Raw genomic sequence first — 19,610 nt, 5'->3', positions numbered from 1 at the left:
CTGGAAACAATGAAGCATACTTTCTTTCATATATTAGGTAGACAGAAGACTACTGGGATAAAATATTGGCCATCTGTGGTAGATGTTTTGCTTACTTGTTTTTATTACAGGGAAGGATGATTTGATTTTCCCAGTAGGGAATGACCATGATGAAAAGACAAAAAGCATAAGACTTAATTTTTAAAAAATTGTTGAGCTGAATTGAGTTACTCTCTTTATACAGTTGGAGAGAGGACCCCCATGCTCAGTAGATCCTTTGTAGTTCAGACTTGGAAGTCTATTACTCACTGTGATGTAGACAAAGAAGGACACATTCAGGGCTTGTGAATTGTACTTACCTGAATCCACCTTCTTTTCTGTGTCTGTTTTCTATCCTCTCAAATTCTTCAGAAGCCAAGACCATTCCACTATCAGTTTGGTTTTCCTATAGGAAAAGAGGAAGCAAGCTTCATTCTTCTCAGAGGTTTTGGTCCTCAAACACCTCTACATAGAAGTACAAGTGGGGAAGAAAGGCAAGGAACACCCATCCCATGAAAGGATCAGGGAATCACAGATCCACTGCTGGAGGGGCCTCAGAGGCCACACAGTCCAATTCCCTCATTTTATAGATGGGAAAACTGAGGCCCAGGCAGCTGTAGTGACTTTCCCAAAGTTAAAAACAGGGATAATAAGTATCAGAAGTGATATCTGAACTGTCTGTTGACTCCACAGTGTTCATTGATTTCTTGGGTCAGTCAGTCAATCAGTCAATCAGTCAACAAGCATTAAGTACTAAATAACAAGGCATTATGTTAAGATACAGAGAAAGACAAAAATCACCCGGCACTGTCAAATGACTGGACTTCGGAAACGGGTATAGTTTTTATCAATGTAGATGGTATAAAGATGCATTACCATCTGCTTTGCTGCCACACTTTAAGCACCATAGGACTTTTCCATTTGACTTGCAGCTGAACGCTACTATATATGAATTGTCCCTTTATTAGAAAGGGAACTCCTAGAAAACAGGGTTTGTCTTGATTTTCTATCTGTATCCTCATCAATTAGCACAGTACCTAGTAAGTACTTAATGAATGCTTCCCTCCCTCTCTCCCTCCAGGCCTCCCTTACTCCTTCCCTTTTTCCTTCTTCCTTCCTTCCTTCCTTCCTTCCTTCCTTCTTTCCTTCCTTCCTTCCTTCCTTCCTTCCTTCCTTCCTTCCTTCCTTCCTTCCTTCCTTCCTTCCTTCCTCCCTCCCTTCCTTCCTTCCTCCCTCCCTCCCTCCCTCCCTTCCTTCCTTCCTCCCTTTCTTTCCTGGACTATTGCAGAATCCTGCTGGTTACTCTTTCTGCCTCAACTCTGTCTCCAGGATCAAGTATAAAATACCCTATATGGCTTTTAAAGCCCTTCATAATTGGCCCCCTCCTACGTTTCTAATCTTATACGTAATAATACATGAGCTCTGTGCTTGAATGGTCCTGTCCATCTTGCTATTCCTCACATAATCCTCACTACATTTCCCAGCTGGGGCATTTTCTCTGGCTGTTATGCATGCCTGGAAGACGTTTTCTCTTCCTCTCTTCCTCTCAGCTTCCCTGGTGTTGTTCAGGTCTCAGCTAAAGTCTCACCTTTTACAGGAAGGCTTTCCTGATCTCTCTTAAAGCTAGTGCCTTCCCTCTCTCCCCTAAGATTGACCCCAAATTTTCCTCTCTGTGGATTGTTTGTAGATGGCTCTTTGAATGTTGTTTCCTTTGTTAGATTGTGAGCTCCTTGAGGACAGGGACTGTCTTTTGCCTTTCTTTGTTTTTTTAATCATAAAAGTATTTTATTATTTTCCAGTTACACGTAAAAATAATTTTTAACATTTGTTTTCATAAGATTTTTAGTTCCAAGTTTTTCTCCCTCCCTCCCTTCCCTTTCCCCTCCCCAAGACAGAAAGCAATCTGATATATATAAAATTTTTTTTTTGCAGGGCAATGAGGGTTAAGTGACTTGCCCAGGGTCACACAGCTAGCAAGTGTCAAGTGTCTGAGGCCAGATTTGAGCTCAGGTCCTCCTGAATCCAGGACCACTGTGCCACCTAGCTGCCCCATATCTGATATATTTTACCATTTCTTTGTATCCCTAGCACTTAGCACAAAGTCTGGCACAAAGTAGGCATTTAATAAATGCTTATTGACTTTACTTGATTCAGAAAGCTTCACCAAATCCCAGGTTCTGAAATAGTTTGGTGGTAACATAAGGGAAGGAGCTATTCAAAGGCTTAGGAACTCATCTCCCAAATGTAGCTGAACAAAAGCTTTTTCTGAGACAGACAGAGACACTTTCTGTCATAACAGCCTACATTTCTTTCCTCACAATCACTCTATGAATTAGGTAGTACACATATTATCTTTCCATTTTACAGAGGAAATGACTTGTCCCTAGCTAATAAGCTTTAGTGGGCTCTAACCCAGGTCTTCCGACGCCAAGGCCTCTGCTAGCTCCAACTAGATCCTCTGCCCTTCCCCTCTCTGCTGCCCTTATTTGTTAATACAGAAATGTCTCTTTGCCTCCCCTATCTAAGGATGTAATTCATCGTGGTGGAAGGAAATGGCTTTCCAAGACTGAGTTCTGATCTGAATGAGCCATTAGACTCCATCCTGGGAGTGTCTGGGATGATCATTTGAACTAAAGGCATCTTTAGAAATGAAGATTAGGACACTTAGTCACCAGTAGACTCCATTAGTGGGGCGAGGATGAGATACCCTCTCTGCAGGAAGAGAAGGCCACAGGGACAGGTTGAAAGACTGTTGTTTCCAGGGGGTTGCTTCTGTTGGGGCTCAGAGTACTCCAGAGAGACTAAGAGCTGGTGACATTGACCTTGTAATTCCTGACCTCCACAGCAGAAGAGGGTGCAGGCCTTTTGTAAATAGAAATCACCCGGCATAGCAGATCTGGGAACTCTGTTGGCAGTACTGTTTCCTTACTGCTATTTGGGACTTAAATCTTTATTTCCAAATTCTGAGACACTTGTTTGCTAGGAAAGACCTTATCTCTGTTCCCAAATAGGCATTTCCTGACCTTTCATAAATCTAAATCCCAATTTCTCCCCTTTCCGCCTTCACTTACCGGATGTGCTTTAGATGATGTATGAGTCATTGGAAATTCTTCAAAGGTTTTTATTCTGGATGGACACCTGATTTGATTCCCTCCAGTCAAACAACTCGGAAATGATACACAATTATAGTATCTGTTTAAAACAAAAATACATTCTCTTGGGCCAAAGACACTATTGCAAAACCCAAGTTGACCACAATACTTAATGCTCCCCCCCAAAAACCCTCCCATTTTTTTCCTTGCCCATCTGTGGGTAAGCCCCTGGCAGCTAAAGAGTTGTGCAGCTGGAGGAAGACAAGGGGGGGGCAGCAGCCCAGAGAGGAATAATAGGGGAATACCTTCCTTGGGGTCACTTTTCCATCCTCACAGTAGAAGGCAGAGCGTTTCTGCTCCTGGAATAATTTCTTCTTTCTCTCTGTGCATGTGTGTGTGAATTGGGGTTAAGTGACTTGCCCAGGGTCACACAGCTAGTAAGTTGTCAAGTGTCTGAGGCCAAATTCGAACTCAGGTTCTCCTGATTCCAGGGCTGGTGCTCTATCCACTGCACCACCTAGCTGCTCCAGGAATAATTTCTAAACAAACAGATTGTGTTCACTGTCCTGGCAGGCAGGATTAAAAGGTGAAGGATGGATGGTGATCTCTTTGGTGGACTTGGAGATGTCTTTGTTGGACTTAGGATGGTGGGATTTTAAAGATGGAATGTACCTTAGAGGTCATCCAACCCACCTATTTAATTTTATATGAAGATGAACATTTCTTGAGAAAGTTTTTTGGGGGGAACTTATTCAAGTTTGGGTTGAATTAGACACTCTTCAAGGCTTCTTTCTTCCAACTCTAAGATCCTGTGATTCCGACTCTTTGACTTGCCCAAGGTTGGAGAGATAACAAGTGGCAGAGGTGGGAGTCCGACCTGTGTCCACTGTCTGTAAAGCCCAGTGCTTAGCACAGTGCCTAGTATACAGTAAGAACTTAAGAAAAAATAATGCTCAAATGCCAAATGTTCCCTGATACTGACTGATTAAGCCCTTGGAACTAGAAGCATGTGAGGACCTGTCAAAACCCAAGAAATTGTCGTTATTCTCCAGGGTTTTATTAAAACATGTGTCCTCTTTTTAGACTCTTGCCATTTCTCACCCCATCCCATCCCCCTCATCCCTAGAGAGAGAACTGACCTTGCTGCTAAACTATGGCAATGCAGTCTCAGGTCATATTCTTCTGCATCCAAGTTGTGATGGGCAGCAGATGGTCCCTGAGAGAAGCCATCATCCTCTGAGCTCTGTGAGTCATTCAGGGGAATGTAGTCCTTTCCCTCCTGAAGAGAATGTATAGGGTTATGTCAAGGATGTGAGCCCATTGTCTGTCCTGATCCACAGACCAAAGCAAATGAAAGCCCTAGGCCAATACTATAGAAAGACTCTCAAGAAGTCAGTTAGCCTAGGGCTCTCTCAATGCCTGGGAGTTACCGACACATCCTCCTTGCTTCTTCTTTGCCTTTGGTCTAACTGTCCAATACCCCTTGGTAGTAGCACATTCTCAGGGGCAGTTTTATTTTGGTCTTTGTAACCTCAGTACCTAGGACAGTGCTCTGCACAAAGCAGGTAGTGCTTAATAAATGCTTGTTGATTGATTTCTGTGCTGAAATCTTTCACTTAGTACCAGAGCAAATGCTAAGCAAATGCTACTTGAATTGATGGTCTGAGGGATAGATAGCAGGCATCAGGAAAGGAGAGAGAAAAGGGAAAGCATTTAATGTGATCCTTGTAAAAAAAAAAAGCTGCCTCCCTTTCTAGATAAAGGTAGATTATTGGCCATCTCTCGATAGGCAATATAGAAGGAAACACATTCTTCTATATACATGCACATCCACACAATGACCTAAATATATACCAAGCCACTTATACAACACATGCACACACATGCACACTGATCAGAAAGTACATTTTCATCAATATGTATACTGTACAAAGGCACAAAGACATGCATATGTGTATATGTGCACAACACATGTACAAAGTATCCATTGATGAGCACATACATTTACATCAACATGCACATTCACTGACAGATTAAAGGTACACAGACTCTTCTTCCTTCTGAGAAAGTGGAAAAAAGTAGTATGTGTTGGGTGAAAACAGGATTCATCTCAGAAAACAGTCCCTAGGCAAGCAGGGTCCAGCAGGTCCAGGTATGGAGAAAAATATGCATTCACCTGCTGTACATTTTCCTGAAGCAGATCTCCCAGGATCTCAACCAGGTCAGAGAATGCTGGCCTCTCCTTGGGGTCTCCTGACCAGCAACTCAGCATGATGTGGCGACTGTCAAAGAGAAATCAGACATGTTTCCCCCATGTTTCTTGCCCTTGTTTCAGTGTGTGGCTAAATGCTCCAGAAAATGGGGATAAGCCTTGGGGCGGAGGTGGGAAACTCACATTTCTGCTGTGGCGTACTCTGGAGCTCTCATCCGCGTGCCATCCTTAAGCCTTTGGCAGAATTCTTCATTGATCTGCACACCAGGGTAGGGAGAAGCCCCTAGGTGGTCCCACACAAAGGTGGTTGGGAAGAGGAAGAGCAATCAAAACACAAGAATATTCTAGAAGCTTCCTCTCTAGATCAGTGGGCATTAAGCGACTCTCTTTTGCTCTGGGGGACTTGCTGCCACCCCCTCTTCCTCCTTGCCATCAGAACTCCTCCCATCCCACGTCATGGTGCTTCTGCCTCCCAAGCAATTCTGAGGTACCAAGAGAACTCAGACCCACCTCACTAACTTGGATTAACAAGGGATAAGTCAGAGAAGTCTGAATTATAATTTTTTCTAAAAACACTGCTCACATTTTCTGCCTTTCCTGACAAAGTTCATTCATTCAGACTGTGACCTAGAAAGGCCATTGTGGAGATGCTCTAATCAGGAGACCGCTTCATTACTACAACATCATTAGTTTTATGTAAATGAAGGCTTGGTGATATATGATGATTTCCTTTGTAACCTTGTTAATCATAGATTCATAGGTTTAGGGCTGGAAGGGACTTTGGAGATCACCTATTCCGACTTCCTCATATTATAGTTGAGAAAACTGAGGCCCAGAGAAGGTAAGTGTCTTGCCTAAAATCACATAGGTAGTAGGTGGCAGAGTCTGGATTCAAATGTTGCGTAAACTTTGCTTCAAATCCAGAACAATCTATACTTTATCATGCTGCCTTCCAATAATTCTATTAAAACTCCCATAGACTATATTCTTCTCACCAATGCAATGGTACAGAAGAGTTCCAGGGAACTCATGATAGAAGAGGATCTCCAAATCCATGAAAAAAAAAAAAAAGAACTGTGGAGTATAGATGCTGAATGAACCATACTATTTCTTTTGTTTTTGGTGCTGATGTTTTTCTATTTTGAGGTTTTTCATCATTGCTCTGATTTTTCTCTTATAACATGACTAATGCAGAAATATGTTTAATATTATTATGTGTATATATATATATATAAAACCTATATCAGATTACCTGCTGTCTAGGGGAGGAGGGAGGGAGGGGAGGGAGGGAGAAAAACCTGAAATTGGAAAGCTTGTATAAACAAAAGTTGAGAACTATCTTTACATGTAATGGGAAAAAATAAATAAAATCCTTTATTAATAAAAAAACAAAAAAAACCCCTCCCATAGCAGGGAAAGGGCTGGGTTGAGACTTAGGTTCTAGTTGTAGGATCATAGATTTATAACTAGCAGGATCATAGAGTCATAGATTTAGACCCAGAAGAGACCTTAGAGGATTCAAGTGCACTCAAACCCCTCGTTTCACAGAAGAATTGGAAGCCAAGAGAAGTAACTAAAGTGATTCGCCCAAGCTCACAATGCTCTTTCCACTCCGCATGTGACCCAGTTTCCACTATAATGCTATGAGACAGACTTTGTTTCCTCCTTTGTAAAATGAACAGGTTGGACTAGATGGTCTATGGGATCTCTTCCAGGTGTTTGTTTTTTTTTTTTTTTTGCAGGGCAATGAGGGTTAAGTGACTTGCCCAGGGTCACACAGCTAGTAAGTGTCAAGTGTCTGAGGCTGGATTTGAACTCAGGTCCTCCTGAATCCAGGGCTGGTGCTCTATCCACTGCACCATCTAGCTGCCCCCTCTTCCAGTTTTAACCTTCTACTTTCCATGTTCTGTCAATGGAGGAAGGGTTGATACTAAGGGTCAGGCCATACATTCCATGACTGTTGTCTGAATTCATGAGCTTTAGCTATTATTATATTAGCCTTAAATTCACTCTGGGTCTCTTGCTGTGTGACCCTGGACAAGGCACTTAACCTCTTTCTACCTCAGTTTCCTCACTTGTAAAATGGGGATAATAATAGCACTTAGTCTCAGTTTGTTGTGAGGGTCAAATGAGATAACCTATGTAAACCTTTGTAAATCTTAAAGCTCTCTAGAAGTGCTAGTTATTATGATTAAAGGCTTAGGCCTGTGGCCACACAATCCACATGATTGTAAGTCTGAACGAACAAGATTTAGCCATATCCTCCTTAAGCTTGGCCTCTTGGTTTCTTCCTTGAGGACTTTGGGTACTCACCCAGCCTTTGATACTTACCTAAGGAAAAGATCTCCCAGAGCAAGACTCCAAAGGACCAGACGTCACTTTGGGTGGTATAGACCTTGTCAAAGATGCTTTCTGGTGCCATCCACTTTAGAGGGAGCCGGGCCTGTGATGTAAAGGGACCAACCCTTAAGCAGGTAGGACTTAAGTTCATAAACTCAGAAGGGAGCAGAGGGCAGGGGGAAATCCCTCTCTTCTGACTGGATGATGCAAAGGTGAGGAGGGAGATGTTCTCCACATCTCTCAATATGTCCCTCTCTCTCCTCACAAAGCTACCACTTAGTTCCAGTTCCCCATCACCTCTCACCTTGGCTACAAAAGCCTCTTAATTGGCCTTCATCTCTCAAGACTCTCCCTTTTGTAATGCACCACATAGCTGTCCAAATTATTTACCTAAAGCCTGGGTCTGATCATGTTGCTCCTATCTTCTTTCTCCCCCTACTATCATAAACTCAAGTGACTCCCTATTTCCACTAGGATCAATTATAAACTCCTCTGTTTGGCATTTAAAAGTCTTCATGGCCCTCGCCTACTTTTTCACCCTTATTACATATTAATCTTTATGGGACCTCTATGGTGCAGCCATACTGACTTACTCACACACAATGCTTACTCTCCTGACTGTGCTTTTGCACTGGCTATCTCCACAGCTGGAGTGCTTCCCCTCCTCACCTCTGCCTCTTTCCTCCAAGTCTCAAGCACCCCCTTCTGTGTGAAGCCTGTCTGGTCCCTCAGCCTCTAGTGCCTTCCCCCACAAGGTTCCCCTGCATTTGTTCTTTGTGTTTCGTATCTATCTATCTATATGTGGACATGTAATCTGTACAGAAGCATGTCTAAATAGGCATCTGTGTATGAGTATATCCATCAAAATGTCAGCTCTTTGAGAGCAGAGATTGTTTCATGCTGATTTTTGTGTCCTCAGTGCCTAGCACAGAGCTTGGCAAACAGTAGGTACTTGCTAAATGCTTGTTGGTTGATTGACTGGTAAAAAACCAGACTTATAGTATAGTGAGCCTATAGAGCCTGTTCCAGGAGGAGCCTGCCCTTGGGGATGTTATTGTCCACACTGTCAGCAAGATTGCTCCTTTCCTGAAAAGGGCTGGCAGTGCTCCTGTCCAGGTACGGAGAAGGTGAGATGCACCGCAACCTTCTCCCAGTTTTGTCCTCCAGGGGCATCGTGCCTTTGTGCATTCCCAACTTTCATGTACCCTCCAGGCTTTGCTGCAAAGCCTGACTTTATTATCTTTGGGTGTGTTGATCCCCAAGCCTCACACTCACACTGCCCTTCCTGACATAGTCAGGGTCTTTGTAGATGTCCCGGGCCAGTCCAAAGTCACAGATCTTCACCACATTGTTCTCTGACAACAAGATGTTTCGAGCAGCCAGGTCTCTGTGAATGCACTGGGGAAGGAAAGGAGAGTGAGAGATCAGACTGACTCTCTGGTCAACGAAGTCTTCCTGATGGTGGGTGGGGCCGGTCATTGCCAGCTCAGGGCACAGAGGAAGCTGGCAGACAGAACTCAGGGGAGTTTTATGTTTGGGAGGGCATACACCAACTCTCTGAGTCCATTAATTGTCTTCCCAGCATTTATGGACCTTGTGACCCCATGACCAAACCCACCTCCCAACATAGCTCGGGCTGTATACCACATGCATTTGCAAAAACTTGTTGTACTTTCCCCATGTCCTAAACTTGTTCTGTGACATTAAGACCAAAAACGTAGAGGTTTGGGGGGAAGAGAGAGAAAGAGAGAGAGAGAGAGAGAGAGAGAGAGAGAGAGAGAGAGAGAGAGAGAATCATTTCATGGAAACATTGTCATAGATAGGCGATCAACTGGGGTTTTATATTTTAGTGGGGTTCGATGTTATAATGTATCATATGGTTACAGTTTGCCAATTATGATATTGCAAAAGAACATGGGTTTCGGCAGTGTTATACAGGGTGGGCCAGGCTGGGCTGTTGGCTGACAGCCAACTCTTCCTCTGTGACCATGGGCAAGACACCCTTTGTGGGCCTCAGTTTCCACAATTGAAAAATGAGCTTTTGGATCCAGATTTAAGACTCAAAAATCTAGGGTATTCTTCCATTCATTAAGAGCACTCAATGAATCTCTCAGCATCAGGGAATCAGTAAAGTCATAGAGCCATGCACTATGTCATTGCTCCTGCCCCTGCCCCTGCCAACTAGATTCTGAATTTGCCCATGGGGGAATGTGAGGCCGGTTTTTTTTTGGACTGGAAGGCTTAGCATAGTGGACAGAGCACTGGATTTAGATAATAGGTCATAAGGCTTTCACCTGGAAGGGATCTTAGAGATCAATTACTCTAAAACCCCAATTAGTCTAATGATTAGATTGTGAGCTCCTTGAAGGCAGAGAATGTCTTATACCTCTTTTTTTTTGTATCCTCAGTGCTTACTTAACACAGTGACTGGCATACAGCAGGAGCTTAATAAATTAATTTAATTATAAATTAAATATTAATAAACTTCAAAAACCCTCTATTTTATACATAAGGAAACTAAGGCCCATGGAAGGAAAATGTTTTTTGATTTGCCCACAAGGTCATACAACTAGTGAGTAGCAGAGCCAGAATTCAAACTCAAGGCTTCTGATTTCAAATCCACTGCTTTCTACTAGTCCCTACTTTTATGCCTAGGAGACTTAGGTTCATATTCCTGAATTACTCTGGAAGATTTTTTTTCCCTGTGTAAGTACTAAGGGGAACCCAGAGCTCCAACAGTTGACTAGGTGGCCTTGAATAAGTCATTTCACTTCTCTAAGCCTCAGTTTCCCATGTGCCCAAATAGATAATACTTGTCCTATCTCCCGCAGAGGACTACTATGAGGACAGTGAATATAAAAGACTTTGTACTGGAAAGAAGCAAACAGACTCCATCCAACATTATTAATTGGGTCCATGAAAACACAGCCCTAGGCACAATGACATCACAGTGGGCAACTGGGTTCACAGGAGTTGTCATTTTGTATGATTGGTTTAGTGGAGGGAGCAGCGCTGGAGTCAAAGAATCTAGATTTATATATTGCTTTGTGCACTTCCTAGCTGGGTGGGCTTGGACCAGTCATTTGACTCCTCTGGGCCTCCCTCTCCTTAACCATAAAATGAGAAGGTTGGACAAAATGCCTCTGAGGTTCTTCATGCTCGATCAGTGAGCAGCAGGAAAGCATCCCTGTGGGGCTTCATTTGGCTATCATGTATTAATGATGCGATGGCAAAATGAAACAGGTTAAAGTGGTGTTAAGTGGGGTATGTCCGCAAAATGGAGTTGTTGCTGTCATTACTCTTGTTTCTCTTGGCTTATTTGCTCCGAGAATCTCAGATGCTCTTCAGGAGCCAGCATCTTTCAGAAGGGTCAGCGAGGCTTCCACCCTCTCCTTACCTTTCTTGAAGCTAGGAACTCCATCCCTCGGGCCACCTGGAAGCTGTAGCAGATCAGGTCTTCCATGGTCAGGGGGCTTTGCCACAGGTCATCCTCTGTCCAGAGAAAACCAGCAGAAATATATGCTTGACCCTGGTCCGAAACCACTAGAGCTTACCTGGGACAGGTTTGTTCTCTTCAGCTCAAACTCCATGCACAAAGAGGGAATGATTAGAAGTCTTAAGTGCTTCTGAAGTGTGACAGATTGGGCTTTCCCTCTATCTGAGGGAGGTCATTCACTGCCAGGGGAAGCCAACATGGGATTCTGGGCCCTTTTAACTGCTAGACCCTTTTCATCCCCTACCTACCTTTGTATCTATAGGGTATCTTAATGCTGTTTTAAGCTTTAATAACTTCAGAAGTAGAAAAGCTATAAACTTACAAAAAATCATTAAAATGTGTTCAAATTTCTTTTACATGGATTTTGTCATGTGAATTTCAAATAATGAATTTTTAATTATAGTTTTTCATTTCATTCTCTCTTATGGCCAGGATTTTAAGGACTAGGATTACAAATGCAATCCTTTCCACTACCCAGTACCTGCTGATAAAAGTCTTTACAAAGTTTGGAAACTGACCAAAACAATGAATAGTGGGGCAGCTAGGTGGATAGAGCACTGGCCCTGGATTCAGGAGGACCTAAGTTCAAATTTGGCCTCAGACACTTAACATTTACTAGCTGTGTGACCCTGGGCAAGTCACTTAACCCCAATTGCCTCACCAAAAAAACCCCAACAAAACTAAACCAATGAATAATAGCACAAGATAGTGCTTAAATTGAATTTTACTAAGAAGCACATCAATATTTAAAAACAAATAATTAGCCTATCAAATGTTGTTTTTTTCTAAGTTTGTAACATATATACTTCTGAAGTTGTTAAAGTTTAAAACAACACTAAAACTTTTAGGACACCCTGTGATCCCTCTCTCTCTCTCTCTCTCCCTCTTTCCCTCTTTCCCTCTCTCCCTTTCTTCCCTGTCCTGGTCTCCCTGTCTCCATCTTCTATGGATAGTCTTTAAAGACTCTAAGTAGAGACTTTCAGTTTTGTCTTGTATCTCCAGCACCTAGCACAGTACCTGACACATAGCTGCTGCTTAATGAATGCTTGTTGTTTGACTGACTGATTGCTGGATTGATTAAACACTCCTGTGAATTGTGAGAGGAGTTGTGAGACTCCAAATTTCAAATTTCCATTGGGATACTTTGAGATGATCAGTGTTGGCCTATGGAGTGAGTGTTCCTGCTTTTCTATAGGGAAGAGGGGGATACAAGTACTATGTTATGGTGGAAAATGTACTGGATTTTGAATCGAAGGACCTGGGTTCAAATGCCAGTTGTGTTATTACATGACCTTGGAAAATCACTTCTCTAAGCCTTAGTTTTTCAGCTCTGAAATGAGTCTGTTGGTCTGGATGGCCTTTAAGGTCATGTCCAGTTATATAGCTATGATCCAATCCAGGCAAATCAAGGTTTCAGCGCTTCCAGAGGTCATTAAATCCATTCCCTTGCCTCCAGGGACAATTTACTAAACCACTTTAGCTTTCTAATCCCAAAGAGGCAGAGCCCATGAATACATCTTCCCCCCCCCCCCCGCCCCAGGGCAAAGAGGGTTAAGTGACTTGCCCAGGGTCATACAGCTAGTAAGTGTCAAGTGTCTGAGGTCAGATTTGAACTCAGGTCCTCCTGAATCCAGGGCTGGTGCTTTATCCACTGCGCCACCTAGCTGCCCCTGTCCAGTGGTTTTGTACTGTCCATGGTTCAACCAAGGTGACCCCTTTTTGATCAGGCATCAGTGATAACCAATCTCTGATTATCTTTTTATTAGTCTGAATAACTTTGGAGTCACTGGGTATTCTGGGAAGTTATAAAATTACAGATTTACAGCTAGGGAGGACTTTGAAAGTTACTGAGTTCAATGCTCTCATTTTATAGATGAAGAAATTATGGCCCAGAGAGATTGAGTAGCACAGCAATAAACAGCAGAGCTGGAATTCCAACCAGGGTTTTCTGACCCTACTTCCCTCTCAGGTCCCACATGCCATGGGACAAGAAGTCATTTGGTCCCCTTATCCCTAAAGATTTGCCTGTTCTTTGGATTGTACCTTTCTCGGTTCTTGTAACTGTGGCTGCCTCTCCTCCAGATCCAGGGACAGAACAACAGTTATCATGCTGATGACCTCAGAACTGTGGGCTCAGGAGATAAAGTGGTAGACTTCAAAGTAACCAGCTGCCTTACTTACCATCTCGGATAGGCTGGGCCCTAGAAGCAAGGCCTTTTCCCAGCAGAAAACGGGTGAAGATCGCACTGTCACTGGTTCCAGTCCGACTCCTTCTGTCTGCCTTCACAGCCTCCACCATGGAACGGACCTGATTTCGAAGCCTGGGGGACTTTTCCTGGGGAAATAAACAGAGGTGGGGGGTAAGTCAGATGGATTTCAGAAACCTTCAGCTTCCAGGTTCCTCCTGGGCTGAGGGATGATCAGGGGCCCCCAGGTGACTTGTCTTCCTGAGGGAGAATCCTCACTCTGAGCCTCCTTCACACTCTCCATGCTCCTTCTTCCAGTCCCTGGGCAAAAGGAAGAAGGAGCTGACCCTAGGCAAGGAGATAAGAAAAAAGGGTCTCTACACACAAAGTGCATGTGCATAATAAGTAAGGGGGGCTGAATGCACACACCTGAAGGTGGACCAAAAGTGCTCCTTGAGACCATCTCCAATCCTACCTTCTGTCCCACCCTTCTCACTGATACTCCTTGGGACTCTGTGTGTGTGTGTGTGTGTGTGTGCGCGCGGGCGCGCGCGCGCGTGTGTGCCAGGGGCAAGGCCTGTGCACTGTGGGGAGGCCCAGCCCCATAGCAAGTATGGACCCCTCTCCATCAGCCCCAGTGCCACAGTAGCCTATATTTATTTGAGCCATGTTGACCTTCAGTGGAAAGTAGAAACAATTATCTAAAGCTGGTTCTAGGGCTATAAGCACTAAGTCCCAGACTCTTCAAGTTAGAAGCGGTCTGAAGGTCCATCAAGCACAACACCAGCATGAACAGGAGTCCTTACCAAGTGACCATGCAGTCACTGGGCAGAGACCTGGGATGTTAACTGCCTCCTGGGCCAGCTCACTTTGGCAAAGCTTGCTCTGGTAGGGACTTTTTCTTCCTTTTGAAATCTGCCTTTGTGAGACCCCCCCCACCAATTACTCCCACATCTGCCCTCAGGGGTTGAACAGAACGAGTCTATTTTATTTTTCCCATGATAGTTCTTCAGATAATTGAAGAGAGTGATCCTGTTTCTTCCCTCTCAGCTCCTGCCAAATCTTTTCTTCTGAAGGTTATTCCTTCATCTGATCTTTTTTTTCAAAGTGGGGCAATGAGGGTTAAGTGACTTGCCCAGGGTCACATAGCTAGTAAGTGTTAAGTGTCTGAGACCGGACTTGAACTCAGGTCCTCCTGACTCCAGGGCCGGTACTTTATCCACTATGCCACCTAGCTGCCCCCAATCTGATCTTTATATAGTATGGATTTGAGTACCCTCACCATGCTGGTCACTCTTCTCTGGGATTCATCCTGGGCTTACATGTATTCATCAGGGCCTACATGTAGGTCAACCTGACAGCAGAGAGTGTCTGGTCCAAGGTTGTGGACAAAGAGGCCTCTGGACATTGTTTTAACATTTCCTCTTGTCTATTCCTTTTGGTTAGCTCATTACCATGGTCCAATGGCCTCATGGTAGGTTCTACAAGAACACAACGTCAAGGCAGCTAGGTGGTGCGGTGGATAGAGCACTGGCCCTGGAGTCAGGAGGACCTGAGTTCAAATCCGGCCTCAGACTCTAGACACTTACTAGCTGTGTGACCTTGGGCAAGTCACTTAACCCCAATTGCCTCACTTAAAAAAAAAAAAGAACCCAACATCAAGGGGCAACAAGAAGTTGCCCCCAGACATTCCCGAAGGGCTGAAGCCACATACTCTATAAGGGCTGAAGTCTTCCCTCTTGGTTCTAAGGTAGTTGGAAAGATTCCCATATTTGCAGAATTCCACAATCACCATGAGAGGGCCTGAAAGAGAGAAAGAGAGAGGAGATAAGGAAGAAGGATCATTGTGGGAGGCGGAGAGAAGGAGAAGAATCTGTAAATGGTGAGGGACATGCACATAAAGACAAATCATAGTTATTGGATTGTAATAATAATAATAATAATAATAGTAATAGTAATAATAATGTAATCCCACTCCCTTCCTAAGCCTGGGGATATTTCCTGAAGCACAGCCCTGTAACAATTATATATATATATGAAGAATGGAATTGGAAGAGACTGGTGGAGAGAAGTCCTGGACTTTTGAGTGGCTCATGGGAGCTCCCAGAGCTACAGACACAGAGGGGAGCCTGCCCCCCAACCTCTTGCTTCCCAGCTGCTGCCATGCTAGAGGCTGTTAAGAGTGCATTTCCTTGGAAAGGTTGTTGTTACCTTGGTTGAGCTGAGATTTTTATCTTGTTCCTCAATTGAAGAGCTCATTATTCTTTTACTTATTGTCTACCTGAATGTGTACAAGCTTCCCGATGTTTGTTTAATGCTTATTTTTTTTATAAACTATCTATTTGTAATTGTTAATTAATTCCTGAGTGTTTGGTGGGTGAAGCTAGACTGATGAATGAGCTAACAATCGCTCTCCTCAGCTAGAGCAGGTAGGTCTACTTCCCACCCAGAATAACCAGGGAAAGTGGTGTGATTTGAATCCCTAAAGAATTGTACCCTTAGGCTGCCAGTAATTGGTGTGGTAGATAGCTCTAATACCTCTCTTGGAGATAGGCCATTGAAGGAGAGAGCTCTCAGCCATACTTTTTCTCTTACTCCTCACAGAGACAGAAATTACCCTCTCCCTTGCAGACCAGGGAGGCCAGATCCCAGATCAGATAGCTATCTATCCATGCTACACATGGGCCAGCCATGTATATACTTGACAACAACAATAACTAGTATTTATATAGTGCTTTAAGATTTGCAAAGAGCTTTACAAATAACCTTATTTCATCCTCACAAGAACCCTGGGAGGTAGGTGCTATTATTATCCCCATTTTAAGGATGAAGAAACGGAGGCAGACAGAAATAAGTGAATTGCTTAGAATTACACAGGCAATGTCTGTGGCTGGATTTGTACTTAAGTCTTCCTGACTCTAGGTCCAGTGCTCTATTCACTGCCCCACCTACCTGGTAAGTACATGCATCATCCAACCCATATTACTTACGGATTAGGAAATGAAATCCAGAGTCTGGCTCCACTAATAATGCTTCACATTTATAAAGCATTTTAAAGTTTGCAAATTGTTTTACACACATTTTTTTTTATTTGTTCTCACAATAATCCTATTAGGTCAGTGCTATTATTAGTCCCATTTTATACATGAGGGAATTGAGAGAGATAATAATTTGCCAAGAGTCTCAAACCTAGGAAGTATCGAGACAGAATTTGAATCCAGATTTTTCTGACGTTTTGTCCAGAATTTCTATCCTTTAACCACACTAACTATTGGTCCTTCTCATCTCTGACTGCTGAGATGAAAAATTAGCATGTGCCACTCAAATTTACTGAAAGCTAAAGGGAGGCAATAAGAACAGCTGACACTTAGAGAGTCCTTTAGGGTTTGCAAACTACTTACATGTACTATCTCATTTGATTCTCAAAAGCATCCTGGAAGATAGGTGCTACAATTACTTCCATTTTACAGATGAGGAAACTGAGGCTAAGAGGTTAAGGGACTTGCTTAAGGCCACACAGCTATTCTGAGGCTGGATTCAAACCCAGATCTTGGTGACTCTGAGTCTGGCATCCTATCCACCACATTGGACGTGATGAATTGGCTGAATGTTCCCACTGCCTCAGGTGCAGTCCTGGGCTGCACATAGCTGACATTTTACTGAAGAAACAAAGCCCAAGATCATCTGGGGGGCAACACAGATGGTAGAGGAAATATTGCATATCCTCCTGAAGCAGGATTGTGTTCCCTCAGAGGTGAAAGATAAAACTACTGATGAGTTACTCGGATAATAAAGAAAATATTGTTCTGCTCAGTCTGAGAATGAAGAGGTTTGGCTGTGGGAGAAGATAGGAGTCTTAAAGATATGAGATATTTCTATTTTTTGTTTTGTTCTCAACTCTTATTTTGATTAATGGTTGTTTCTATAGGCTATCAAAACTAAAAGCTTATTCTAGATTCTTCTCAAATCTTCAACTTCTCCCAATCTCTCTCTTCCTTCCCTGTTGCCTACAAACACAGCTTGGTCTCCTGTCTCCTTAGACCCATCCCTCCCCTCATGTTGTCATCCTCCAGCTCTCTTCCATTTCACAGTCAAACTTCTAGAAAAAATGTGCTCTCTGCTTGTTGCCGCCACTATTTCTTTTATATATTCTCTTTCTCTATTTTTATTTTATTTTATTTTATTTTTGTGGGGCAATGAGGGTTAAGTGACTTGCCCAGGGTGACACAGCTAGTACGTGTCAAGTGTCTGAGGCCAGATTTGAACTCAGGTCCTCCTGAATCCAGGGCCAGTGCTTTATCTACTGAACCACCTAGCTGCCCCCTTCTCTATATATTTTATAAACATTCATCTTCTCCAATAGAATAATGGGAATAACTAACATTTGTACATCACTTTGAGGTTTGCAGAGTGCTTTGTACATCAGAGAGCTCTCAGCAGAGAGCCCCTTGAGAGCAGGGACTTTTCTTTGTATCCCCAGCACCAGCACTGGCACGTGACAGATACTTAATAAATGCTTGTTGATGGATTGCTTAAGTGGTCACTGAAGGACACTTTGTCCTTGGTTGCTCTGTGGAGTCACCTTTATTTGCTCTTTCTGAGGTGGCAGTGAAGAGGAGCATAGTGTCACAGACTAAGCCAGAGAAGAGAAACAAAGGGATCTTTCCCAGCTTGTGCAGTCTCAGCCCAGGACTGCATTTGAGACAGTGGGAACTTCCAGCCAAGGGCCTGTAACATGACTTGTTCATTAAAGAAATGGAACTGAATTCAAAGTTTGTCTAGAGGATGTTGTGACACTTCCACTGAAAACAGGGGCCACAGTGGGGTGTTAGCCCAAAAGGGTAGGAATCCAGTCCCCTCTTCCTCTACGTCTGGCACTGCCTCCCCCCACACCCATACCTCCCGGCTCCCTGCCCCCCACCAATATTGCCCCCTCCTCCCCCTACCTCCAATGACTCCCCCTTCTGGCACTAACCATTGGGCTTGGTGCAGGCGCCTAGGAGGTTGACCACATTGAGATGGTTTCCGATGTGTATCAGAATCTTCAGTTCCGACATCAGTGCTTTGTGCTCACTGGCAGTCGCCCCCTCTGGAAAGAGATAGTGCATGGAGCTGAAGGCTTCCCTGGCCCAGTCAGCCTGAGGTACCTCTTATCCACTTCTCTGCCCAGGGGCTTGGCTCAGCCATCCTCAGTCTCCCAGAGCAGCCTCTGGCCAAGCTCCAGGACCCTCTGAGGGGAGTGTGTGTGTGTGTGTGTGTGTGTGTGTGTGTGTGTGTGTGTGTTTGCAAAGCCTCTGAGTGGCCTAAGCCCTGCCATTGTTGGCCCTGGCTCCAGTCGCACTGGGAATCCCAGCTCCTCCATCATTCATTCCTCTTTGGAGGCTTCTTTGGCCAGGCAGGGGCAGCAAAGCCGGCCTAAGGCCACTCCCCTGCAGGGGCTCCTAGCATCTTCCTTCTAGACTCTGTCGCAGTGGCTGGGAAGCCAGGCCCAGAAGAGGGTGTGCTGGGCCTGGGTAACAGCAGAGATCAGCTTCTTTCTTGTCCTGACATCCTCATTGTGTGCAAGATGCTTCCTGTATGTCTGCCCTGCCTCCCTCCCTCAGCTGTGTGAGAATGAGCAGCGTGCATGCTCAGGTCCCTTTGTGTTCTGGGATCTGTCCCAGTGCTGTGCTTTTCAGATCCTGTCACCTCCCTCCTTCCCCCACAGGGTCATCACCTGACAGCTCTGGTTCAGGGGAAAGAACATGAACTCTGGAGTCAGAGGATGGAGGTTTAAATCCTGCCTCTGACCCTTAGTTAAGATCCTCAGTGGGATCTTGGGCAAATCCCCGAAACCATTTTGGGCCTCATGTCTCTCATCTGTAAAATGAAGGGGTACGACAGGATGACTATCAAGGTCCCTTCTATAGCAGGGTTTTGTTTTGTTTTGTTTTTTTGTTTGTTTTTTTTTTTAGTGAGGCAGTTGGGGTTAAGTGACTTGCCCAGGGTCACACAGCTAGTAAGTGTTAAGCGTCTGAGGTCGGATTTGAACTCAGGTACTCCTGACTCCAGGGCCGGTGCTCTATCCATTGCGCCACCTAGCTGCCCCACCAAGGTCCCTTCTAGCTCCAGGCTTCTGAACTTCAAGTCTGTGCAGGCCCATGTGACACTTGCCTGGGAGGGGGGAAGTTGGGCAGATTTTTGGTGAAACATAAGGAAAGCCTTGTTTCTCAGAGAGCTCCAGCCTCCCTCCTTTTGCAAAAAACATCAGATCGGGAAAGGGCCAG

At 44.2% G+C, this 19,610-nt stretch overlaps 1 protein-coding gene across 1 annotated transcript in view; it reads right to left on the bottom strand.

Moving 5' to 3' along the window:
* The window catches only part of FLT4 (fms related receptor tyrosine kinase 4), a 106,447-nt gene that overhangs the window by 2,962 nt on the left and 83,875 nt on the right, over nucleotides 1-19,610 (bottom strand). The window contains exons 19-29 of the mRNA XM_043989523.1: nucleotides 18,320-18,433; nucleotides 15,059-15,147; nucleotides 13,340-13,493; nucleotides 11,060-11,154; nucleotides 8,938-9,060; nucleotides 7,654-7,765; nucleotides 5,506-5,605; nucleotides 5,287-5,392; nucleotides 4,250-4,389; nucleotides 3,090-3,210; nucleotides 339-424 (exon numbers count right to left, since the gene is read on the bottom strand). Coding sequence (XP_043845458.1) covers nucleotides 339-424; nucleotides 3,090-3,210; nucleotides 4,250-4,389; nucleotides 5,287-5,392; nucleotides 5,506-5,605; nucleotides 7,654-7,765; nucleotides 8,938-9,060; nucleotides 11,060-11,154; nucleotides 13,340-13,493; nucleotides 15,059-15,147; nucleotides 18,320-18,433 — 1,240 coding nt within the window. The remainder of the gene's footprint in view (nucleotides 1-338; nucleotides 425-3,089; nucleotides 3,211-4,249; nucleotides 4,390-5,286; nucleotides 5,393-5,505; nucleotides 5,606-7,653; nucleotides 7,766-8,937; nucleotides 9,061-11,059; nucleotides 11,155-13,339; nucleotides 13,494-15,058; nucleotides 15,148-18,319; nucleotides 18,434-19,610) is intronic.

This window comes from Dromiciops gliroides, chromosome 2 (assembly GCF_019393635.1).
Source record: "Dromiciops gliroides isolate mDroGli1 chromosome 2, mDroGli1.pri, whole genome shotgun sequence".
In the NCBI taxonomy this organism is placed as follows: Eukaryota; Metazoa; Chordata; class Mammalia; order Microbiotheria; family Microbiotheriidae; genus Dromiciops; species Dromiciops gliroides.
The sequence above is the reverse complement of the archived record's forward strand: the minus strand, read 5'-3'. Positions and strand labels throughout refer to the sequence as shown.